At 37.4% G+C, this 26,506-nt stretch overlaps 1 protein-coding gene across 1 annotated transcript in view; it reads right to left on the bottom strand.

Moving 5' to 3' along the window:
• Positions 1-26,506, bottom strand: part of NCOA2 (nuclear receptor coactivator 2) — a 118,879-nt gene that overhangs the window by 70,226 nt on the left and 22,147 nt on the right. Inside the window, exons 2-3 of the mRNA XM_062489510.1 lie at positions 4,740-4,841; positions 3,653-3,825 (exon numbers count right to left, since the gene is read on the bottom strand). Coding sequence (XP_062345494.1) covers positions 3,653-3,825; positions 4,740-4,822 — 256 coding nt within the window. The 5' untranslated portion in view covers positions 4,823-4,841. The remainder of the gene's footprint in view (positions 1-3,652; positions 3,826-4,739; positions 4,842-26,506) is intronic.

The raw sequence follows: 26,506 nt of genomic DNA on the forward strand, positions 1-26,506 counted from the left end.
AGGAACGTTTATTCCCAATGGTCTTTACACTTGCCTAACACAAGCTTTTTAAATTAAGCATGTGCAAATCAGAACTTACTTGCTTGTACACGTCATGAACACATCTGCAACATATATGACCATTACTCTTTCCAAGAAACTTAACAGAGACTGCAAACAACAGGAGAGCTTACACTTCAATGACCATGTAACACAACTGTTCCAAATTACTTTTATATCATAAATAAAAAACTGAGTGAATGTTTCCCGAAGTGCTTGTAACACAAGTCTCAAATCCCCAACAGAGAGAGACATTTAAGATTTACATGAAGATTTACAACTTCTGTTTCATCTTCATGCTATAATCACAATTTTTCATCTCCTCTGGACATTCAAAAAATCTCTATCCAATCATTGTAAGATAATATGATAAAAGTCCTCAGCAGAAAATTAAGCTTTTGTAAAATTACTTGTCATCACTTTCCCAAGTACTAAAACCATTTCAAAACCCAGATTAAAACTTCATGCAATGGTTACATCTTCCAAATATCTTAAATTCTTTTAATGAATTCAGCTTTACACATGCATTTATAACTTGCCTTCAAATTCTAATAAACAGAATCTCTAACATACCATAACTTAGGAATCTTTGAAGTATATACTGTGAGAAATGATATAAAGATAAGAGATAAAGTATTCCAAGTATATAGTTTCATATAAAATAGACCAGGATAACATTATACTAAATTATATAGTATTATTAAAGCAAAAGATCTATTACATTTTTCAGCTACCAGTCCAGCTAGCTTGACATGGGAAACAATATTAATCTGCATTTCATCCTTCCTTGTTCTCATCCCTAGAATCTCAAATAAAGTTTCCTTGACAAATCTCAGTAGCAGCTATAAAGCTTGTTGCTTTCAGTGCATTTGAAAGTAATTAGACTTTCATGTGAAATTTGAATTTTTAGTATTTATTTCAAAGAAACAGCCTCTTTACTAAAACTTCTAAACAATAAAACTGTAAAATAAATTCTCACTGATTTAATCTAATCTGCTTTGTAAGAAAAGCACAGCAGACCCACTGTGTGACCACTAAGCCATCTTAATTTTTCTGTGTCACTGTAGAATCACTGAAGAGTTTCAGGAGGTTAATTTAGTTTTGTCCTACAAGTATTGTGCATAACACTAAAAATCAACAAAACAACTATAATAAAATATTATTTTAAACCTGAGTCTCATGGCACTTCATGCAAGTACAGCATTATTTTAATTACTTTTGTTTTAGAAATGGATAATGCAAGGTTTTGACTGTTGTCAAGGTGTTCTAACAGGTCTTGACAGTGAAAAACCAATCACAAATATTTGGAACAACTTACAGGTTAATACATTTAAATGATGAGCATATATAAGTGCAGGACTCCCAATGTGAGATGATAAGCTACCTACAAAACATGAGAGAGCAATAGTAATAGCCTCACTAGGTCTTCAATCTGTTTGCATTGCTTATGTCAGGTTTTTTGTGGCACTCAACAGAAGTACAGGTACACTGTACTGTTTGTGCAATTTGGACATTGAATATATGTGAGACATTTTTGTTAATGAAATGCCTGTTCCAAAATAACACTGCATTTCAGAGTATGCTGCCAGTTGAATTTTTTCTTAAAAGGAAAAGCCTTTAAAATTTGCCATTACAACAAACAGAAGTAGCTTCTATGTTGAATAGGTATCAAACCTTTATCAGGTCAAGGGACATTCAAATATTCTGATCTTTATGCCTAGACTCTGAGATGCTACGTGTGACCACCTTGAAGGTCTCAGTGTTTTGCAGTGCCCCTTAAAGAGGCCTAAAGTCAGTCTGTACCAGCTGTGGCTGTTATGCAAATACCCAGTTACCAGAACATCTAATTGTCCTCAACTGAAGAACCTTGTGTAACAAATCAACATCAGAAAGAGCAATTTAGTGTCTTTATTGCTCAAGGGCTGCAAACTACTTCTACTTGTTGAAATAAAGCTCCCAGCAGTTTAGTCTGTCTTTAGAACTGTATATTCTGTTGTTTTTTGCAGTAAGACTTTATGACCTTAAAAAAAACTAACTGCACATTCAGCTTTGGCACAATTCTGGCCCAGGATGACTTCAATATTTACATATAACCTGGACTGGTGAGTGTGAGTATTTTAAAACAATACAAAACCTGTTGTTGTGATATTGGTCCTAAACAATGTAACTCTGGATTTGACAAAGTTACCATGACTTAGAGCCAGATTTTCAGACTAGATTTTCTAGAACTGCTGACAGAATTACCTAAGTGGACTAGCAGATTTTCCTTTGTGCACACGCTTCCCAGGAAAATATAATTTTTTTGTCCTTTTCTCAGGTAAAGATAAGGAGTATGTGTTGCTTGGTGACAGAAAAAAAAAATTAAAAATCAACTTGAGAAAACGATGAAGAAAATAATTGAAAAAGAAGACCTCAAAAGCCAGCAAGGTGTACAACAATGATTGGATACTGTGTCAGGTTAACAAGTACACTTCTAATATGGGGCATGACTACATCACTAGACTATCCACTTTAAAAATCACAGCAACCTAACAGCAAAAAGAAGACAACAAGCTGAGAAATAGGAACACTCCCTAAGATTAATCAGTTTTAGAGCCACTCTGGAGGCAGCTGACATGATCTGACTCTTTCCACTTTCCATTTAGCTTTGAATAGACTGCTATCTAAAATTGTAGATCTACTTATATACTTATATATTTAGATAATTACATATGAAACATACAGTTCCCACTTTTATAATTTTACACACCCAGTATGGAAAAGGAAGAATTAATTTTCCCACAGAAATGTGAAAAAGTGAAAGATGTTTTAAGTGTTTGAAAATCACAGGAATCATTCTCAACACAGTTTGCAAAGAGATACAAATCTTCTACATTAAAAGAAAAACTATATGCACCCACTTTAAGAATTTGAATCTGTCCCAAACACCTGCAGTGTGCCTGCCTAGACAGGGCTGTGCCACAAACCCCACTTCCAAAAATTTAAACTTTCTAGAAGATTTGGGTTTTCTCTTTGAATAGGAAATATACCAAAAGAAAAGAAATACAAAACTAATCTTCCAGACAAAAAACAGGAAGAAAACTGTCACGTTCTGTGGTTTACATTTATAACAGGACCCTATCTAGAGATTAGAATAGTTTCAAATCTATTGTAGTTGAGGATATGATGTCATCATATAAAGGACGCAGATAATTTAGTCCACAATATCTATTCATACCAACAAAAGAAAGCAAAATGAGTATGCAGAACACTTACATAGCACACTCTCCTGGATTATTTCTCTTATGCATGGATTCATCATCCATGTAAGAGTATGTGTTTTTTTCTCCCAAAGCCATCTGCTAGTTTAACTTTTGTGAAAGCGCAAGTGATTTCAATTCCATTAGATACACACATCAGACTGATCAATTTTCTCTTTCTCTAAACAATTTTCAGTGAAGCTTGTTTTAAAAATACTGAATATGATACTCAACACACTCTATTCACATGACCTTACAGCATTATTCATTACATTGGACTTTGCTAAAGAAAGGCTGAAGAGACTATCAGGTTAGCTAAAAACAAAATAACAATCAACACAAAATATTCAAAGTCAATTAATTAGTCTTCTTACCTTGTTCTTTTATCTGACGAATTTGCTTCACAGTTTCTTTCAAGATTGCACATTTGTCAGGTTTAAAGTTAAAGTTGTCAATATCATTAAAATTTGCAAAAATCAGCTCTGCAAGTTCTTCAATGTATTTATTCTCTTGCTCACGATTGCGTTTCTCAGTGCTTCTTTTAGGGCTGAAAGAGTAATTTATAAAAATGCTGTCTTTAATATCAGTTTACTTGCCTTCTGGCCAACTCAAAGATGATTTCAAAAGGTTAGACAGTAGTTTAACAAAAACAGGGAGAGAACTTCCCTCTCTCATTACCAAAATCTCATTTACAGGTTTCTCAAGTAGAAAGGTTTCCTCTAGAACAAGGAAAGGGGCATCGGAAAAGATGTTACTTTTTTTTTTCTTCCAGCAGTCATGTTTTTGTTTCAAAAGAGGACTGGGATTACAAATTGAAAACACAAGATTATTTGGAAGGGGGGTGTGGGGGAGGGGGACAGGATTTGAATATTTACAAGTATCCCTCCCATGTGGTATTGAGAACCCAGAGGGTATTATATAGTGATTGTGTATGAGAAAATAAAACAGTTTAAATAGTTACACTAAGCAATCCATACTCCCTGCTGCCTTGTGAATTTATGGCAGTCTTAAGAAAAGATGATGAATGAGTGATTAAATGCTTTAAAATGCATTTGTGTTGGTAACAGCACTGCTGTAAAGATGGAAAATATTTTTCAAGACCTAGATTATAATGTACAACAGAGGTGGTAAAAAAATCTCAGATTGACAAAATGAGTGACTGAAGACTTATTGCAGTGGAAGCCAAAAACCATTTTTACATCTCTCCTAAATTGTCACCAAAATTCTGCATTTTGGCACAACACTGGATTCAGAAATAAACAAACAATTAATAATAAAATATTAATTGCTCTCATCCCTATCCCAAACCCTCAACAACACAGAATTACTGCAATAAAGTGGTTTGGCGCTGACTTCCCTTTGCAAGAATGTTGTTTGTCATCTTCTAACTGAAAAACAGATGCACATGTAAGATTTTTTTTAACTCATTCTCTCAGTATTACCACAAGTAAATGGTCTAACCTGGGTCCAACCTGATCAGGATCCTTGCGCTTTCTTGACTCTGCTCTGGATGGGTCAGAGGTATTTTCTCCCATCCCACTCATCTTGAACACATATCAGCAACTAAAAGGAAGAAAGTGCAAGAAAGGGTTATAGCAGAAAAGTCTTAAGTTCTCAGTTCGTATTTCCAAGTTTCACATTCCACGCTCAACTAAGATTTTACTTGGCAAATCTATCATTTGAAATAGAGCTTGTTTGAAAGGCACCAATAAAAGCACTGTTTATGACCCCACAAAATGCTACACAAAACTCCTTGAGAAGAAAATTTGTGGTGGGCAAGTAAAGCATTATTATCTCTTTGATCGTTACCAGTTATGTAAGAACAGATAAGTATATTTTTGCCTGGGTTGCTGAATTTTCATGGCAAATTTGCAAGGCTGAATGATGAAGACAAAGGAAAAGCCACAGAGCCATACAACAAGTAAAACACAGCAGAACTGAAATATATGAAATAAAACCTGTGTCCCAGCTGTGTGAAAAGGTAGCACATGCAGCTTTAGTTAAAAGTCAGACGATAATGCTTGCTGAAGTACATGTACAAAACTGCAGAAACAGAACATCTGTCAGCACTAGAAATCACTGAGGAATTGAAAAATATTTTGTACATATAATCTACCTCATAAGGAGAATAACTTGTCAAGATAACGTAATATAAAAACAGAAGCTTATAATTTGTGCAATGAACAGCCTGCAGAAATCCTGCCCTGCTCCCAACTGTTGGTATCCCCATGCCCTGTAGAAGCACATGAAACTCGCCTGCCTCAGATTACGTATTTCTCAACAAGTACCAATATTCTGGAGGCAGAAATCACCAAAGGACGTAGGGAGATAATGTAAATGATCAAAAATTCATGCAAGATGGGGTAGTCCCAGCTCAGCATCTACCTAGTTGCTGCCAGTTTTTTGAGGATGATGGCAGAGAGGTGTTGCTAGACACTTGTATTGTTCGGGATTAACAGAAAAATAAGCATGAGGCACATGAAAGAGGTGAGTATGTCCAGGTGGTGATTCATACCATACAAAAATAAGAGCTGGAGCCTGTAATTGTATGACCACTTCACTTTGGCACGAAGTGGAAATCAGGTATCAAAACAAGGGAGTTCACCACCTCCTGCAAGCCCTTCATTTATGTCCCACCAGTTCCCTTCCCTCTGCTGGCCTAGTCAGCCATGCACTGAACCTAAAAAGGGAGTTGCTGGGGATTAAAGACACAGTCCCCTTCCCTTTTTCCTTTAAAATCTAGCTGCCAGCCTATGTGTTGATAATCAGCTGATCACATTGGAAATCTCAGTTTTCACCATGAGCCAACTGAGTGAAGATATTGCAGATATTGGCTGAAACAGCCCAAAGACTAAGGTCCAAGCAGTTAATGCTGAGAAAGACAGCTCATTGAAGCCTGAGTGAGCAAATTATGAGTTGGAGCCATCTCAGATTCAGAACTGACCACCACCTAACACTTCTCTAAATTAAAAGCAAAAATAAAAAAAATCTTTCTACTGAGGGGTTTTTTTTTCACAGATTATTCTGAGTTGGAAGGGACCCACACAGATCACTGAGTCCAACTCTTAAGTTTATGGCCCATACCAGGTTCAAACCCACAACCTTGGTGCTACTAACTCTATACTCTGACCAACTGAGCGGATCTCGGCGTTTTTTTAACCAGTTTGAGCAGAGAGTGGAGTCATTTCCCTTCTTCTAGATACTGTTCAAGTTTCATGAGAAAGGCTGTATCATGCCTGGAACATATAGCTTCCATCTGGTCTTCGACATGAATGGTATCAAACTGTATTTGAAAGATATCTGGATTATCTCTTTCTCTACTGAGTCTATACATGCACATGCATATTTACATACACTTATATGCTGCTGTTATTTTGAGAAGATCCCACTGTAAGCAGAGCAAGAAGGCTGTGGTTCTGTGGTGGAGCAGACACAACTCTCAAAGGGAATATGTACCATCACAACCTCCACCTGACAATATTTAAACAGAAGCTTTCTCAGTGCAGAGCTGGAGCTGTCCTTGCGGCTCTGTTTCAATGACTAAATTTTTCATTGACCAAAGTGAGAAAAAATAGTCAGCATGATGAAAGCCGTACATTCCCAAGATCTGATCTCTGATCCAGACTCAGATGGTGACCTGAAGTTCAGAAAAACAATTAGGCTGGCAAATCCCGTCATTTCTTATGCTTCCCAAGTAATACCTGAGAAATGTAAATCAGCTGTTTTTCTTGAGAAAAACAAGCATAACAATTCACAAATACCTGTCAAACTTTCAACTGTCATCTTCTCACTCCCCTTCCCTCCCAAGCAGCAAGAAGGTAAGCATTTAGGGTGGACACCACCCTCCAAAACCCCTTCCTCCCCAAGAAAGCATTCATAAACTGTTACTGACAGCTTTGCTACCTATTCTTGTCACACCTTCTTCAAAGGGAAGTTTTATTTTTGTGGGAATCAAAGTTTCACCAGCAGCTCCACCAATGCATAAATCAATTCTTGCATTCTCACTGGTGCTATTCTGTAGGAATCCCACTAGGTCCACACTATCAACCTTTGGAGGATATTAAAAGTCATCTCCCACCATAAACTGTAAACTTTATCCTTCTGTATTAAGGGGAACAGAAGTGGTATCATAATTACAAAACTAGCACTTTCTTTTCTCCTTATTAAACATAGCAAATAGTTCTACCCAAATAATATATGCATTTATTTTATTCTGTTTGCACTTACAGGCTATTACATCTTTTTCTCAGCAACATTATCAGTTTATTCTTAGAATGAGTAACCCATTTATTTTTCACACATCATAATGTATTTCTGGAAATTGACCACCTACTATCATGTTTGCTTTCTATTCTCCTTTATGTCTTAATTAAAAATCATGTTCTATACCGCAAAGATTTTTATAGGCCATTTTCTTGTCTTGTAGGTGACTGTGCTCCAGAGCAGAACATAAAATCCAGAGATAGACGTCTTGGAAAGTGGAGAGCTAGACAGATGATATTGAAGCAATCTAAAAAATCTCAAAGGCTAAAATGAAAGTCACTCATCTGTATCTAGCACACAGTACTAAAATCAAAATGATGTGCCCCCAAACCCTTGTCTCCCTACGTATTTAGGGTCTGACTGGGATAGTTAAAAGGTCCAGAATTCTTTTGGAATTCAGAAACTAAAATCTATTCCCTAGTTAGTAGAAATAAGGAAGAATCAACTTTTAGAAGGTGTGGATAGACTCTTCTGTAACACTATCTTACCAACTACAACAGAAAAACAGCCAGAAACTGGGTGATGGAGATAGAGTTTCCTCTTCAGAGTGGGCTCCCAAGCCTGTATTTCCCACCAAGCAGGACAGCCTCCTGGGTGCTAGGCTACCTGCCTGCCAAAGCTGGATGTTTACCAAGCAAAGAGGGCAAGGCTGATTAACTCCTGCAGTGCAAAGTCTTTAGGGGTGTGGTCTATACCACCAAACTCACCACTAAGTAGTTCAAACACTGTCTGAAAACACAGGAATTGAGGTTTAACTCCCTTAGGCTGAGGAGGGTAGCAAAGCTCCATGTCCCATTTCTCAGCAATGACTCTAATGAGTCAAAGAGGAAAGCACTCTCCCAGTTTCCTCACGTCTTTTGAAAAGAAAACAGCTGTTACACATATTTTTCCATGAGCTAATTCACAATCAAGACCAATGGATACCACTAGATGAAGAACTTGAGGTTTAAGTACCTCTACAAATTTAATGTGGCACAAGCAAGAAACTAAACCAACATTATTTCTAAAGAAAGTACTTCTGGGCACATATAGTACCAAGGAGCAGGGCTGTAGGAAATTTCCAAGCAAGAATCAGAAAATGTAATGAATTTTTATTGAATTGATAAGATGAATTTTAGACACAGAAATAAACATCTGTGAGTCAAAGCACCTAAATTGCATATGAAGCTTTTTGGTTTCTGCCTTAATTTCCTCCATATATATTAATTTATCTGTATCAAAATGTCTTGGTTATTACTTATCACCAACAGTTTTATACTACACAAACATTCATAACGTTATAGCATTCAATGTTTTAACAAGAGAACTTAGGAACTTTTAAAGCACTTTTAGATATTCCTAGGTTCCTGAACCACTCATAGAACTTCTCAGTTCAGAAAGCAAAAGTCCCATATTTGAAGTCAGAATTTTTCCAGGAAACATGACAATTCAAAACTAAAGACACTATGAGTAGAATAACAAGTCAGAGACTCAAAGTTTGGCTCCAGTAAACTTCCCCTTAAGGGAACTACCTTAGATTAGAAAGCAGCTTTTATCCTGCTCCACTGATCTTTTTGTACATCTCTACAGGAATTTTCAGAAAGAAGAAAGATAAAGAAATTAAGCCATTTGATCCATTCACTGATTTAGAAGTAGTGGAAATGTAATATCAGCTCTATCACATAAAAATGCAAAAATCAAGAAAATGTTGGTAAGGGTTATTTAGCAAGGCACAGAAAAACTATTAACCAAATTGGCAATTAATAAAAACAAAACCAGCAGTAATCACTGCTTTGAGGACAGAGAGATAAAAACGTGCTTGATAATGAAAAAAATAGCATCGATATGTCAGATACTGAACTAAGTTTTACTTTAAAAGAAATTGTCTTACAAAGTTATATTTGAATGCATGTCTCACAGAATAAGTTGTCATGCAAAACCAGGCACTCCCCCTTTTTCATTGTGTAAGCTCTTTGAGAGCTGTACTGCATTCCAAAACACAAACATAATATCTCACTGTGGAATTGGTATTTTGCCTTCAGTGGTTGTACCAGATTCTTCTCTATATCATGTTTTTTTCCATGTGTCCTACCCCAACAGAACACCAAAACTAGAACAATAACTAAGACCTGAACTTCTAATGCTGACTAAGATGCTACTCAAGTTTTAATTCCACTGGGCATAAATGAGCACTAGAGCAATGGAAATATAAATACACTCACTGTAGCGTTTTCCTACAAGGAAGGAGGTAATTAGAGAGTCAGATCTATTATTACTAAAAATATCCAAAGAACTAATTTTACTCTCATACTGATGACCATACCAATGGGACATCTCAGGTAACTTAATACTTTTTTCCTATTTATATTTAAGGCCAGAAGTGCATTTTTCCTCTTTCCATTTCATTACCACAGGCAAAGGATCCAAATTACTTGTAAACAAACAGTGGCTAATTACTCCAATTGTTAAATACAAATCACAAACACTGAAAAATTAAAATAAAAAATTTTAGTATAGTACGTATTAGTAACTACATTCATTGACATCTAACCAATTTCTACCAGATGTTGAGACTGAAGCAACAGAGCCTGAAATATGCTTAAATTATTTTTCCGTTTATTTTTTCTTTCTTCTTTTTTTTTTGTTGTTGTTTTGTTATTGTTGCTATCAGTAATAAAACAATAGTCTGCTCTTGTCGTGACGGCACATCCTCCTTTACATCCTCCACCAGCAACTGCTAAAGTTGGAGTACACAGAAGAGACTTAACCTAATAACAAAGCAATAGTAAACATCCACTTTTCAAATGATAAAGAAAAGCAGAGGCACCATGGAAGTGGGAGACGGGAAAATACCTAGCACAAATCACTTGTGAGAATTTTTACATCTCTTCAACTCCTCAAATGTCACGAAGGAACATGGCATGCAGAGTAAGCCTTCCACACTTCCAAAACTGATCCTCGGCACCAGTGATGAGTTAATCATCCAGAGTCAATGTAGAAGAAGATAATGTGCATTTTATCTCTTATCAGAGCAGGCCATCTTCCAAACAAGGCCTGTTAAACTGTCAGATTTATTATAAGCCCAACAAATGCAGTTAAAGAATAAATGAGGATTACACCTTCAAAGCTGCTATTTCAACCTGAAAAGTAGCAAACAATAGGTAAAGTATCATATAGTGGACAATCAGGCAGCAGCACTATACTACCACCTCTCCAGCCCATCAACAGATGAAACCAGTGTACATACAACTGATACATATTGAAAAGATTCACTAAAGTCAGTGTTTTATTGAGTAACAAACAGAAAAATACTGTTTACTGACAAAAAAATACTACGAGTCAGTGAAAAGTCTGGCAAAAATTTTACTCTAACAGCTAATTTGAAAAAAACCAGTTTATAATTCTGTGGTTGTTTACTCAAACATATAGCCAAGACAGTTCATCCTTTTTTCCTGTAAAGTTGCCATGACTAGAAAGCTTTCTATTTCAGTTTCGAAATTAGAAAGGTAACATTAATTCTGGTAGAAGCCAGAGGAAAGTTGGAAGTCACATGCAAATTCTGATTCTTCACATTTTTTCTGCTTATGAACTCTTTTTTCACTGACTACATTTCAGAACTGGAAAATATTTAATATTGATACATACTGCAATCTGCAGCCTTTTCAGCGAAGGTAATGCTTGCTAGCCACTTTCCCAAACCTCCAAAGGAAATTGCTGTCAGAGGCAGGATAAGATACTAGATCAGATGGTGGGGGTGGGTGGGGGGGGGGGCACTGGAGCCTCAGGCCAAGCTTTCTGTGGTCAGCCACGGAACTCCAGTTCAGGAGCAACTTTAACTCCCAGCACATTCCAGAACAGCACCTGTCAGAATCCCAGGCAGTGAAAGCAGCCTGCCCACCCCTGGAGAAGCTCGGCCTTTTCGCACGCAAACTCATGCAAAATTTCAACAAATCCAGGCAGACATGAATAATGGTTTGAAAATGAACAATAAAACAGAGGTGAAAATCAAGCGAAATAAAAGGAACAAAGAGAAAAAAAGACTGCATTGTCTAGTAAAATAAGATTTAAGCAAGAGATTCACTAATAAGAAGTGTGACAAAAGAAAGTTAAGAGACACATTAAACCACCCTCCTGAATCCCTGGTATAAGTACACCACATGCTCTACAACCAACTTACTCCTGTCCTTCACCACTAAACACCTGGAACCCCAAACAAAACAATGCCAATCTGCCAAAACAAACCAGATGTTCAGTACCTTGGCTGGTGATGGTAACCTCACATTAAAAACATACACTAATTTATTTAAGAGTATGCTTTTTTCTCAAAACAGCACTACCACTTTTTACTGTAGATGAAACTGTCTAAAACCTTTGCCACCCTACAACAGTCACACAGCAAAAAGCAAAAAGGGAAAGCAGAGTTTCTACAACGAAGGTGATAGCAGCAAGCTGAAAGACTCTAGTCACCTTTAAAGGATTTGTACTAAAATCTGACACACACCTGTAGCCCTTTGTATACTTTCTAATCTTTCTGTTTTAAAGACAGTCTATTACAGATAACATTAAAACAAGATTTATGGCAGTATTTACCAAACTCTATGTTATTCTTCAACTCCACAAACTATAACTAAGAAAAGAAACATAATTTACTTGGAAATGCCACTGAGCCTATGTATAAAAGAACTGAAAACTGGTTCCAACACCTACTTACTCACATTTTTAAGCTGAAGGCTCCTTCCTCAATCTTTTCCCTCACTCCTGTGTAATGGCTTTAGAGTGGTGTATTAGACAGCAAGAAGACGACATATTCCATTTGCAGCCTGAAAGCCAATAATGCTCATGAATTTTTTACCTGACAGACACTTCAAGATGCCACTGGGAAGATCGTCTAATAAACACATTAGGCTGCAAATGGGCGGCAGCAGCTCTTTAACACATGCTGTAACAATCAAATAAATGGCTAACATTAATGTTCAGTGTTACAGACTGGGATTTAATATGACTTTCTGTAAAATCCACCTACATCTTGACAGAGAAAGAGGTTTTTCTCAGCTACTCAAACCCACAGGTTTAAGAAACCCCCAGTTCTGCTTGAGACTTTGCCAAAACCCCTCCAGACTGACCCCAGCACTGTAGGCTGGCTCCTACCTTCTGTATTCCCATAGGCTAAGGCTCTTAACAGAGCCACTCACTCAGCTGCTTATGGATTAGGCTACGTCAGCACCTCTAATATGCCCAGGAATAGCAAAACCAGGCTCTAATAAAACAACAGGGGAAAAATATCAGAAGAAGGAAGTACCTATTTTTTAAAATTTTAATTAATATACAATAGGTTTGCTTAATTTTGACTTTTAAAGAGGAAAATACCTGCTTTCACCAAAACATCATCAAAGAGGAGACAGGTGTTACTACTGAAGAAAACCTTCAAGACTCCGTATTGTAATTTCAAGATAGGGATTCTCTTTCTCTAGTTATCAAGAATTGTTTGTGATCCTTAATACTCAAGGACAAAAAGCCACAGGTTAATGTCACTAAAATTTCCCTTTCAACGCCAATTAAATAATGAAATACAATGCCAGAATATATTAATATGTATCTATATATGTATATCAGTCACTCTTACATACTTTTGTTCGTATTAGGTAGGTATCTAAGTTAAAAAAAAACAAATCAAAACAAACGTTATTCTAAATCCATTTAGCCTTTTATGATGTATTTAATAAGTATTAAACTATGGCTGCAAAAAATACTAAGCCTGCAAGCATTTTCACTGGAAAAAAGAGTCCAAATTCCCACGTAATTTATTTATTTAATCTAGATTTTTCTCTTGTAGTTCACAATTATTAACAGCTTATGAGTGATTTTGAAGCCTAGTATTTCATATCTACTGTGACTTTAAATAAAACTTTGTGAATAGCATAGCTGATAAATGATGCAAATCTAACACAGAAAAGGATAATATTACGGGTAACTTTGTATTTAAACAGCTTTCATTTCCAGTTGATGATACTTCTGGAACAGTAAGTAAAGCATATTTTGATTCCTACTGAATCTTCTTTGCCAATCTCAGTTTCAAAACTGTTTTTTGTCCACTTAAATTCCCGCACCAACTTTCCTCCCCAGAAACCGTCAAAGAGCAGGGAGAAAGTCAGACTCAAGAGAGACAGAGGAAAAATGGAACAACTCTCACAAGGGTAAGGCACTGTGGAAAAACTCCAATCCAGGAACATTTTCTAATCTCGTAACTGACACAAACGTATACATTACTTACAACACCAGAGATCTTATACAATTTGGGGTGATTTTCAAGACACCTATCTTAGCAATGAGAAAAATATGACCAATCACATAAACAAAGGCATTTACACATTTCTGTAAAGTGGGCTTGCCTACACTAGGATTTCACTCCAGTTAACTGCCTGTCAAACACCAATCTGTTTACATTAGATAAAACATAATCTATTGATAAAAAGCTCAGGAAACATGGTTTTGTACAGGTAGAAAGTAAAAAGTAGAGGGCAAGCCAGACAGAAACACAGTGTGTTTCCACACAAGGTGCATACAGCAACACGTACAGTTAGAGGACCTATACGCAGAGATATTAAACCTATCATATTTGAATTTGAGTTCCTTCAGTTATCAATCTGAGTTTCAATGACTTCACACAGCTAGAGTTGGTCCTCCTGGCCACTAGGACCAGCTTGGCATATCTGCACATTCAGATGCAAAGTGATGTGCAACCCAGGCTTCAGCAAAAGGTGCTGAAGTTTCGTGTCACCTTTAATATCACTAACCTGAGCATCAAAATAATGTTACTTAGCCCCAGAGTAGATACCGCTCCTGAAAGCACATAATCTTACTGAAACTTTTGTTGCACTTCAGTAACTCCAACTCTATGCATCTTCTCTGGTGCCTCATCAAAAATTGAACTCATGTTTTCAATTTTTCCATACCTACAGCACCAAAAGGGTTTATTTTTCTTTTCTTTTCTTTTCTACTCAACCACCTAGGAAGCATGTTGAAACTTCAGGTAATTATTTTGAATCCCAAGCACTGAATTAAAACTCTGAGTTGCAGAAAGTGTACCTAAACATTATCTATAATATTTCTACAATTTTTGATATGGTTATCATGGTGAAGGATTAACCCACTGCACACATATGTACAAGATGCATGCTTCATACTTCCTTCTATAATAGTGAGATGCTTTCATAAGCATGCACTTCATTTAACAGTGTACAATAATAAACTTTCAAATTAAGAGTCAAGAATTTAAGCCACTTTATTCCTGAAAGTGAGTAACAGTCTGAAGTCAAACACACCTATATTCAATCTAAGCAAATGGCAACAGTGAGCTCCACAAATGGCCACGGTCACAGTAAGTTTAACAGCTGCCTACAAGGTGCCCCTCAGAAATTCAGAATGCTGCACCACTTCTTTAAATTGTATTCCCAAATTATCCTGTTCAGTACAGTGCCAAGTAGGGCTTACCCACCCTCTCTGTCTCCGAAATGCATGTGGAGTGTCTGTCCTGGAAAACTCAGTGTCCTCCTTTGCCTATGATGGCTTGCTGGGACCCTGTTCCCAGAGGGTGCCTGCCTAATGGCAAGGATGTGGTTCCGGATGTTATGGCAGGGACCAGATGGAGAGTTTGGCCCCTAATCCCATCCCATATTTGTATGAACAGGTAGATTCCCTCAGCAGGTGCTTCCTGCTGATACTGGTATGCATGCCAGTGTCATCCAGTTATATTGGAGCAGCAGTGTAAGAGCTGGGAAGTAGAAAAAGCTTTTTTCTTACTCAAGTTGGAAGAGCAACCAATTTAATACATGCTTTTTGAGAGAATACAGCTATATGCATGAAAGACTATATTTGTATCACATCCCAACATGCAGAATTACAGTTTTGTACTGAAAATAAATATATGCTAGATGGACATTAAACTTTTGGTAAAGCTATTGTGAGTGGTAGCTACGCACATTGTTACTAAGCACAAAAATTAAAGCCACCAAATTATGTCAGAGCCACACGTAAGTGTCTTGCCAACACTTACAAAGTATGATTAACTTGATGTTCTTAATACATCCAGGAGTTCAAAAAACTGGACTGTGAACAGAATGACAGCTACTAACAACTTCAAATATCATGTCCATCTTCATTTTATTTGCTTTAATTAAAAATGCAACCAGCAGTAACAGAAGATGAAAGTTTAAATGTCATTTTAAAGCACTTAAAAGCATCAAAATCTTAAAAGTGTTGTTGCTTTACTTTGTCAACTGCCAAGAAATAAAGTCTGATCAACACCAGTTTTGTAGGCATGTGTGTCTATGTGTATACACACACACACACACACGCGCTATATATGAATACAGGCTGTGACCAAATAAAATATTCAAAGAAATGGCTATATGAGTCAACAAAAAGAAACATTTACTTTGTGACTAAATTCCATTAGTCATGGAAGCTAATAGCAGGTATCTTGGAAGAAGGTACAAGGCAACTGTAGATGATCCCTCCCCCATATCTGCTCTTTCTCTGACAATCAGTGGTACAAGCTTAGCTGCAGTGTTGCTGTGCCTCCTCCTTCCTCTGAACCTATCTTCAGTGGTGCCTAATTCCACCTTAAATCCATATATACCTTTGGCCTTCACAATGCTTACAGACAACACCCTATAAGCTTTACAACAGCTCTCTATCAGCTCCCCAAAGCAGAAATGACACTGTAAAAAAATTGAACAGTTCTGTGGGGATGCTATGACTCAACTGAAATAAATCAGAATTTTATCACTGACTTCACTGAAGCTTCGATTTTTCTCCTAGTCTACTAGAAGAAGATGTCAAACTGTTATTTCTCTCTTTTGTAGGTCATAAATCACTTCACGAGCCTGAAAAAGCTATGCCTGTATCCTGTGGCCCAAAGAAAACAAGGTTACTCTACTATTAAAGATGAATGCTAATTATGAACCATTTTACTCTCTTTGTAAAAATAAACTGGAATTAATTTTTGTTAATAATGAAACAGCTTCTGGTAAAGAAGAATCACAAGTGCTAAGAAAGAATCAATATCTACTCCAAGTATTTTTAATTTTGGATTGTAATGGAATATAATTACTAAAGAGAGGAACACCCACTACATTCATAGAAAGAGCTGACCAGAAGTCTGCAATACACTGCCTCAAAGCAAAAAATAACACACATCTGTAACTACTTGGACTAAACACCTGGAAAAACTTCAGGAAAAGAACCAAAAATAATCTTCTTCTATGCAATTCTAACAGAAGTTTCTTCAGGAGAATCTTGTGTTGCTCAATCACAATAGCCTATGCTATCAGGAATGGAAAATCACAGCAGTACAGCATCCTGATGAAGTCTGTTTAGGGACAGCATGCATAGCAGAAAATTAAATAGAAGCAGCAAAGAAGATATTCAGATACAACACACAGCAAATTAAATGCATTTATCATAAACTTTTGGGTTGAGTCTCCATTCATAATTTTCATCCAATTCCTGCACTGTTTCTTGTGCTCTGCATCCTCACCACCCAGCCAGCCTTCCCCAAGGCCTCAGTGTACACCTTCAGCTCGCAGGGCAGCTAACACAGGGATCAGCTTCACTCCTGGGTACTGACACCAGTCCACTTCTGATAGACCCAAGCTTTCACATCTCACACCTCACCTCCAGAGACCAAAGCTTTACCTGCTAATAAGAATTTTTAGTCCAATCCAGACATCCTTCTAGGCCTGCTACAGATGGATATAAGCAGTAAGAGAAGCTAAGGAGGAATGCAGGCAGTAAAATGACTCCATCGGGATTTCCTCGCAAGTCCAGTGATTATCAACTTACAAACACCCTTCTCATTTACTCAGCTCCAACAGCTTGGCTTGTAGATGCAGCCCTCAGTCCTTAACTCAGTTTTCTTATTAGAATTACAGTAATGTGCTAACAAACTTATTCCACTTAATAAAGTGGATTCTGAGAATCGAGGTTGCTTTCATACCTTCCCTCATTCTTTTCTATGACCAGCCTAAATAAACAAATAAATAAAATGTCATCATAGAAACTAACCAGACAGTTGACTTCCCAATGACATTTATTCTTAAAAATCGTTCTAAGAACTCTGGAGTAAAAAAAAAAAAAAAATTCAAAGTACATCTCTAGTTCATACTTTCCAAGAAGGACTTTTTTCTTACAATATTGGTATATTTTGCAATGCAGTCCCTTTCCCTCCTTCCTTGCACAAGAAATTTCCCTTACAAAGATGACAACAAAACAGGAGGGAAAAAAACCCCAAAAAATAAAGAGAGAAACACCTTTTGAACATTAACAGCGTAACCCCCATTGACTACAAAAGTATCTATCATTTTGAAAAGTGGGCAAATAAAATTACTCTGGTCAAAAATAGTTTTATATATGCTAGAGACAATAATTCTGTAGGAAATTGCTTACGAAAGAAAACATCCCAACTTGAGTTGTGCGAGAACACAGAGTCACCTGAAGAACATAATCTATACCAAAGTTTGATTTTGTTCCAATTTCCCCCCCTTAATACATCCTAAAAGGCATTAGGGAAATCAGAATGACTGTACAAGCAGCAAAAAATTTTTCTGCTATAAAACAAAGGTGCCAGCATATCAGAAAGCTCTACTCAGCCCCCACTGTCTTGTTAGATCTTCTGTAATGAAATAAAGGAAGAAAACACAAGAAGCAGAGAGGAAGTTTCATTGTTCTTGTGGCTTCGACATTTGGTGCCGTGAACGTGACAGGTTCTCAAGCCTCCACTCGACGGCACTGCCTGCCCCAGTACCAAAATGTTACTATGCTGCAATTAAAATAATCAAACTGAGACAAAAGAGAACAAGCAAATAAATAGCACAAACTTGTTTATGTTTCTGGCTCTGCCCTCACAGTATGAAATAAAGTCTCTTCAAACACAAACTACATTAATTTAAAAAACAATAATATTTTCCTTTCTCCCTCCTATCTCAAAGTAGCATGGGTTTTTCAAAGTCCTAAATAAAATAAACTAAGGCATTTCCTGTATGTATTTAGTTAATTATTAAACTGATTTTATGCATGATAGTCACCACCACTATTTCAACATGAATCCGGGAAAACACACTTTTAGCAAACTGCCAGTGCACTGCAGTAATGACTGATCATATGCATCCTTTCAACCTTGCCCTTAACTTTGGAGGCAAATTTCTAAAGAAGAAATCAGCACTCCTATACAAATCCAAACACTTAATTTTAGCTTCATTTTTTTGTGGTCGAGGATTAGTATTACTGCTGTGATTTAAGGAGAAACCCTGGGCTTAATGCTGTGTATGAGAGGAAAATAAAGTCAACAAGCCTGCAATAACTTCCCAAGCAGGGCAGACAGCATACTGTCTTCACTTTTCTACAAGTAACAACCAATAACCTTTTTGAGGGGGATATTATTAGTTAATTAAGCTGCAATATTAAATGCTGTCCTCCCAAGGTTAAAAGAAAGGTAAATACTGCCAAGATATTTAATGACATCATCATGCATAACCATGAGATAAATACGAGGTCTGAAGATTAACTGAATGTCATTCTGTTTACATGATCATGTACTTGTAAAGAAAACTATTAAGATTAGAGAATAGAGAAAGTTATATAACTACCTATGTTTCACTGTGTTTTGTCTACTCAAGCTCTTGCTCAGAAAGAGAAAGCTTTATGACAAAAACATCTCACTCTGACATACTTTGTACTTTTTCATGTGCATATAAATTACTGAATACTGAATATTAATTACTGCAATGAAAATGACACTCTCAGGCTCCACCTCCTCTTGACAGTCGGAAAATATAGATGGGTTTGTGTATTATTCTGGATGCCAGAAAACTTGCTTACAAAAATATTTCCTGTGCACTAAGATATATTTAGCCTCATAAACCCATAAAACTGTCACAGGCAACCACAAGTACACCTGTAGCCACTAAAATGGGGGAGAGAGGGGGAGGGGGAAACAACAGAAACTGCAGACTTGAATTTACATTTTTTTTTTGCAATTGTTATTTAGAAACATTATCTTTAAACTCTCTTACTCAAACAGAAATTAGCTGTTCCTCCCCCTCCCCCGAACCAACACCCCCTAGCCACCCTGCACCCCCAACATCCAGACACATATGATGCACACAGGAGCACACATACGTGCAAAGAGAAAGCACTAACAATGAAGTCACAGCACTTCAGAAACACACCTTGTCGTCTTCCAGCCTTTGCAGATGAAGGCAGATCTTATTAGTTTTTCTGCGTCTTCAGATCAAGATGTAGATAAATCCCCCCTCCATCACACTGTTTTTTTTATTAAAAACAGGAAGGGGGGGGGGGGGGGGGAAAGAAATAAAAAGAAAAAAAAAAAAGAGACGATTACCAGTAAATTTACAGCCTTAAAAATATCAGCTCTCCATTATCCCAAGCCAGTGTTATGTCTTGATGTAAACCAAAGCACATGCTGAGTGAGGACGTGCGCACACAGCAGCTTATCATCTCTGTCATCTGCTTCTAATGACAGCTGACAAACTGGCCATGCTAATCCTTCCCTAACTGCTGATCAGAGAGATCCCCCTTTGACAATCCAGCATGGTGGAGTACTCGAAAATTCCTCCTGCTTCTGTTCTGTTGCTGCTCTAAAAAGCAGTTTCCTTTTCATTGAGATAATAGCCTTTTCTGCAGTCACGTGGCACCCGGGCTACATTAGCAGAGCTTGATGATAACAGAGTAACTCCCCTCCCTCCCTTCTGCTGATTTTAAGCGTACGACTCCGTGAGAAACCCAAACCTGGCACACTTGGAATCGTTTTGCATCTTCCTCTATCGCAAAGCAAATTTGCTGTCAATGCGTTAAAGGAATATAAGGGCTCTCTCTACTTCTTGCACCAAAACTAATTAGCAAATACATTTTTAAGCAGTGCCTTTGTTGGAGCACACACATTGGACATAAACATGTCATATGAGACTAAACTGAATATTAAGCATGCTTAATACTGAGTATCTGGCATGCTAGAATTATTCTTTTTCCCCTAGAGTACTTTATTATTTTGCCTGTAATTTTAGTTCTACTGCAATAAATACTCTTCTCTCAGCAACAACCTATGGTTCAACTCCTCCCAGCGCCCAACTCTCCTGCAAATGCAAAAAAGCACAAGTAACAAATGATCCACTCTACAAACTCCAGTGTCAGTGCTTCTATATATTAAGTAACATCATTTATCTTGCTTTAACTCACTACCACAACAAATATCTTAAGCATTTTTTAAACACACTGTCAAATGGGAAACCTACCTAAGCTTTAGCTTCAGAGTTCCCTCCTGAATGCCAAACCCCAGGCAGGTTTGCACCTCACTATTCGGAAGTTTTCCTGCTTGTAAAAGGCAAAGTACACAGACAAGCATAATGCTCTGCGCTGCCTTCACTGAAGGAGTTCACATACTACAGAACAAGCCTTTCCTCTTCTGCATTAGCACCATTTCCCTATGACCTTGGCACACAGCATAAACACACCCAATTTATTCTCCCCAGCTCTGTCCCCCTCTGACAGCACTGGGCAGTGCAGCTGGGCCCAGACCAGCATAGCTTTACCCACATTTCATTGTTGGGATTTGCAAACTATTTAAGAAAGCTGTGGATGAAGCACTGTAAAATAATTGTCAAGCCCACAGAACAACTTCTGCAGCTTTGTACTTGCTCTTTGCCTATAAGATCAAGAAACAGAATGTTCTCCTTTTGCTTTAGGGGAGGTATTAGAAAAAAGGTTCTTCCCCCCAAGGGGGGTTGGGCACTGGAACAGGCTCCTCAAGGAAGTGGTCACAGCACAAAGCCTGACAGAATGCAAGAAGTGTTTGGAAAATGCTCTCGGGCACATGGTGTGACTTAGGAATGGTGCTGTGCATAGCCAGGAGTTGGACTTGATGATCCTTCTGGGTCCTTCCATGTAATTCCTTCTATTTCCATCTTATCCCATTACACCACCTCATTCTCCTTAAAGACAGCATTGATCATTAACTTATGGTTTCTCCAGGAAACAGGAAAAGAGACTTAGAGACTGTGGCTGTACTCACACAAAAATAAAATGGAAATTGTGAAGAAATAGTGGCTGTCCTGTACATACTATTTTTGCCAATGCTGCCCCATCACTTTTTCTGTTTACCCCTCTCCCTAAGGACAGCTCTACTCAGGAAAGCAGCCATGCCCAAGGCTCTGGGGAAACCTGCTGCAACGCTATGATCTACAATATGAGCTGAGGCCGAACCTTTCTGCAGTAGAGCACCTAAAAATGAAATTAAATGCTCCCTTCTGGAGCAGTGTGAATCCTATTTTCTACAGTTCTCTTTTCCATGCTATAGAGGGAATCCGTGAGAAAGATCCTCAGTCCAGGAAGAAATAATCTGGTTCCATAAGGAGGATATATTCAGAAGAAAAACATATTCACAGTAAATTGAGGGGGTTTAATTTTCCCAGGCCTTTCCCAGTATGTCCCTCTTTCTCAAAACACTACACTGGGTAAGCAAAACCAGTATTATCTGGAGTTACATAAAACTTTTACCCCCAATAGAACAGGAACTGCTTTGCAATCTTAACCTTAACTCATTTGCATTTTCCATATGAATTCCTTATCTACAGAAGATTCATCAAGCACACTGGTTAAATTGAAAATGATACTAATGGGACAAAACCTGAAGATTAGGGAAACCATCTACGATATTCAAGAAAATATATTAACGGACAATCACCAGAAGGAAAATATGCTCTCAGAGGAATGCACACAAAACATTTCACTTATGAAGTACAAATCTAAGGGAAACATAAAAAGTGGGAGCATCCCAGTCAGATACTATAGCTAGAACTATCTTGCTAATATTTACTGGAATCCAAAAATGAGAAATTTAAAGTCAAAACAATATGGTGAGCACAAACACAATAATCACAGTGTTAGAGTTATGTGCAGATAAAAAGGAGGTAACAGAAAAGAGTCATTGTAGCAACAAACTAGAGTTGAAGGCTGAAAAAGCAGTGAAAATACACAGATGTTAAAAAGATTGCTTAGTGAGGAACAATATACAGATAAAGCTAATGGAGAAGTGGAAACACTCCACTGCAGCACACAGACTAATTCTAGACAAAAAGGGAAAGAAGAAATGAGTGAAAAAATACCCCTGACAGAAAACACTGCTCTGAATGGGAATAAGGGAACGCGCAGCAGCAAAGAATGAAATGCTCTTTGGCTTTATCAGGCAGTAAATACATGCTTCCAGTGAAATGACAGAGTTTTAAATAATTTTACTGGAATCATACACTTAATTTGGGGATGAGCAGGTGACATTCAGAACTAGTTCTAGCATTAGAGACTTTTTTATATTAGGTTAAGACACAGACCTTACACAGTAGAAGATATTCACCTAAGTTTTCTCTAAGAAATACATTACATTAATAGTTCATTTTCTTTGCCCAGCCGCAGGTGACTTTGCAGTAGACAAGATGCCTCTCCACTAAAATATTTACAATTTATGTTCAAATAATTGCAACTGATAAACAGAACGCTGCTTTCATTGCATGTATTTCAGTTTTTTAAAGCTTGTTTTCTTTTTCTTCCTTTATTTTTCCTTAAGAAAGAGTGAATTGGGCAGACAGGACATACCACTACAATCTGGTGTTCTTTGCCCTTCTAACATAACCACACCTGAGACAAGGACTGGTAAAACCAACACCTTTTAAGTCTTTTTAATTCCAAACCATAACTTTTTAGTCTTTTCTCTCACTCTCTATACCATACCCAGGAGGATCTAATTCCACCCTCACAATCCCTTCAATCCCATCAGTTTGGACGAGCCAAGGGGGTACCCAAATTGACAGCTATAGTAACAACTCTCATTTGCAAAACAGCAAGGTATTTCAAACTGTAAGAGTTTGCAAAGCTGACTCACTGGGCTTTATTCAAGGCACGAGGCCACTGACTTTTAGGAAAGCTGACTGGGCAGCATTAAGTCTCACTTCTTGTGAGAAAGACTGGAAGAGCACCGCACCAGCAGAGAGAACAACCAGAAACTATTAGACTGACTGCTATGATGCTCAATAATGGTATTACTGCTCAGATAAAGAACAAAGACAGTATAGTGATTTATATGTGTTACATTTCAATAAATGTATATGCAAACATACAGTTTTCAAATATTAGGGGTTTTTTTCGAACTCCTCTAACTGAACACTAATAAAAACATTGTTTTTTCAAGTCAAAACTGAAGACCTGTTGACTTAAATGTCAATGACATTGGTATTTTATCAGTTTAGGAACTCCTAATTGGAAACTCCTAATTGAAAACTAGGATTCTTCCTTTTATCAGCTGATGAAAAATAAATAGAATATTGTAGATAAACTGAGTTTTTCTGACCTTCACATCTCCTCTCGAAGGGCACAGAAATCATATCACTGGAATTTGTAACATCTGGCACTGCTCACGGTCAGTCTCTGTATTAGCAGTACATGCACCTACAGTGCTAAGAATCTTTTGGTTTCTGTCCATACGAGGGCAATGAAAGGACACTCCCTCTATCTTCAACCTCTTAGATATCACTGTTGACTTCTCAGTTCTTAGATATTACTGTTGACTCCTCCATGCTTCTTGAAGACAGCCCATCAACACTCTCATAACTTTCATAAACACACACCCAGCAATCACACAGAGCATTCCACGTGCAAGTATCTGCAACATCTAACTGCAGAATTCAATACTGAGGTGTGGGCCATATATAGCAATTAAGATCTGTACGGGCATGTCCACTGACAATTGTGGGGTTTTTTTTAAGACAAATTAGATGACTATGGTTAATTGAAATTTTTGAGTAATAGTTGAGGACTTTTTATTTTTTTTTTAATTTCTTTTAAAATTTCTACTGCTTCACTCCTTTGCCTTTAATTAAGAAAGGATACAAGAGAAGAAAAAGGGGTTTTTTCAGTGCAATCTGGAAATGGTCAGATCCTGGCTCAGTTCTTTCTCCTTCTGCAGACTAGAAAAGGTTGTTCTCCCCTGCTCAGAGCCTCTGATGCAAAGTGCTTGCCAGCACTCTCTATGGGTTATAGACAGAGAGGTGCTCTCTGGTGAAAATGTGCCTCATCCCACAGAGTTCAAGACCATGAGCCGCTTCCATCCGTGCTGAGGGTACATGAGAGGAACTCAGCAAAGGAAATTTAGCAAGCAGAGAAAAGCAGAACCTGAATGGAAATACCAGAGAATAGAAAAAATATTGTATTAACACACTATATGTTACATAAATGTATTAACATCTAGTGCTACCATGCATTTTTTACAGAATGTAGCTAAGTTATGGAGAGTCTGGGATTTTTTGAAGAGCAATTACTTTACACTCTATAGAATGTGCTTTCCAGTGAATGCCTTTTCGAAATCAGTGCAAACCCCCTAATTCACCTCATCTCAAAACAGAAGTACTTCTAAGGACTTGTAATAGTAAAAAGTTCCCAAAATCTGCAGACCAACTGCTGGCAAGACCCAATGGCTGAGATTCCAATTAGACAAAAGATTAAACTAGATAAGTCAAACAAGAAAATGTTTATTATTAACATCAAAACAAAACCATACTAATTAATCCAAGGATAAGGTAGGTTTTCTTCCATGTAGTCTTATCTATAAATAAAATAGTTCTAAATGACATCATATGACTCAATCAAGGTAGAGGATTAAAGATGAAATAATTTGGTGAAATTTCAAGGTTTCTGATAACCAGGCAGGGCAGAACAGTGTAACACTCCAGCTGGCCATGACAGCAACAGTGTGTGAACTCAGCAGGATTTGATACATTGCCTGTGTTTCCCTTGAAACAGAAAGTTGCTGTTGCCTTTACTGCAAGTGGGACCTCTATCTTTTACTTTAGGATACCGCAAATTATTCTGCCATGACTGGTGATAAATACTCAGGTCTCTGTACCTGGATCTCTTTTTTAAGAGAAGACTAACATTTCCCAGGAAGTCACAAAAATCTCATGTCTCATCAACGTTCAGCAGTCTTCTAACTGCTAGTGGCTTGCAGACATTCCCTTGCATTTGAAAAGCCAGCTCCTGTAAGAAGCAAGCAGAAAAGGCACAGAGACTGTATCTTGCAGATCCTGCAATTCTGGACTCTCACATTCTTCCAAGAGACCTCAAGGAAGAAAGGAGATGCTACTGAGTACAACTCGGGTCACTTGGGAGAAACTGGAACACAGGGACAACTGCTTTTTACACATACGAGAATAAATAAGCTAATTTAACATTGCATCATCCACTCTCATCAATTCCAAGAAGCACCTGAACAGCACTTAGTGATGCTGAGTAGTGAACGGTGACAATGAGCAGCAAACATTGATGACTGACCCCTTGCCTTAACCACTCAGGATGTGGTGCACAGTAAAGCAGGCTCATGCTCCAAATTCTGGTGTTATTAAACATCCAAAATATCAGTGGATGAGATGAGGTACAGAAGAGAAACTGAAGAAAGTTAGGTTTTCTATTAATAGATTTCAAGCAGTAGTTTGCATCAGTCATTTAGATTAGGCAGAACCATGAAACTTAACTGAGCCCAAGCACAAATACTCCTAAGAACGACAAGAACTGGCACTATTTGGTGAGAAAACCAAAAGCCACAGACTGCAGCCTATCAAATAAAACAAAAAGTGAAAGGAAGAGCAGGAGCAATTGAGATTAATTTGACTTACAATAAAAAAAAAAATAAATACTCTGCTATGAAATAAATATCAACTTCAGGACAAATGGTTTATGCTCACTTTTATAATAAGGCAGATGTGAGAAAACTGGCATTTAACTTTAGGATTGTGTGAATTCAGAAAACTACAAATCTCACTTGAGACAATAAAAGAGGAAAAAAACCCACAACCTTTGTGACAATTCAACAGTAATGACTGAATGTAGGGTATTATGGAATATTTAACATAATGACAGTTATGTGTTCA

Source organism: Cinclus cinclus, chromosome 1 (genome assembly GCF_963662255.1).
Source record: "Cinclus cinclus chromosome 1, bCinCin1.1, whole genome shotgun sequence".
In the NCBI taxonomy this organism is placed as follows: Eukaryota; Metazoa; Chordata; class Aves; order Passeriformes; family Cinclidae; genus Cinclus; species Cinclus cinclus.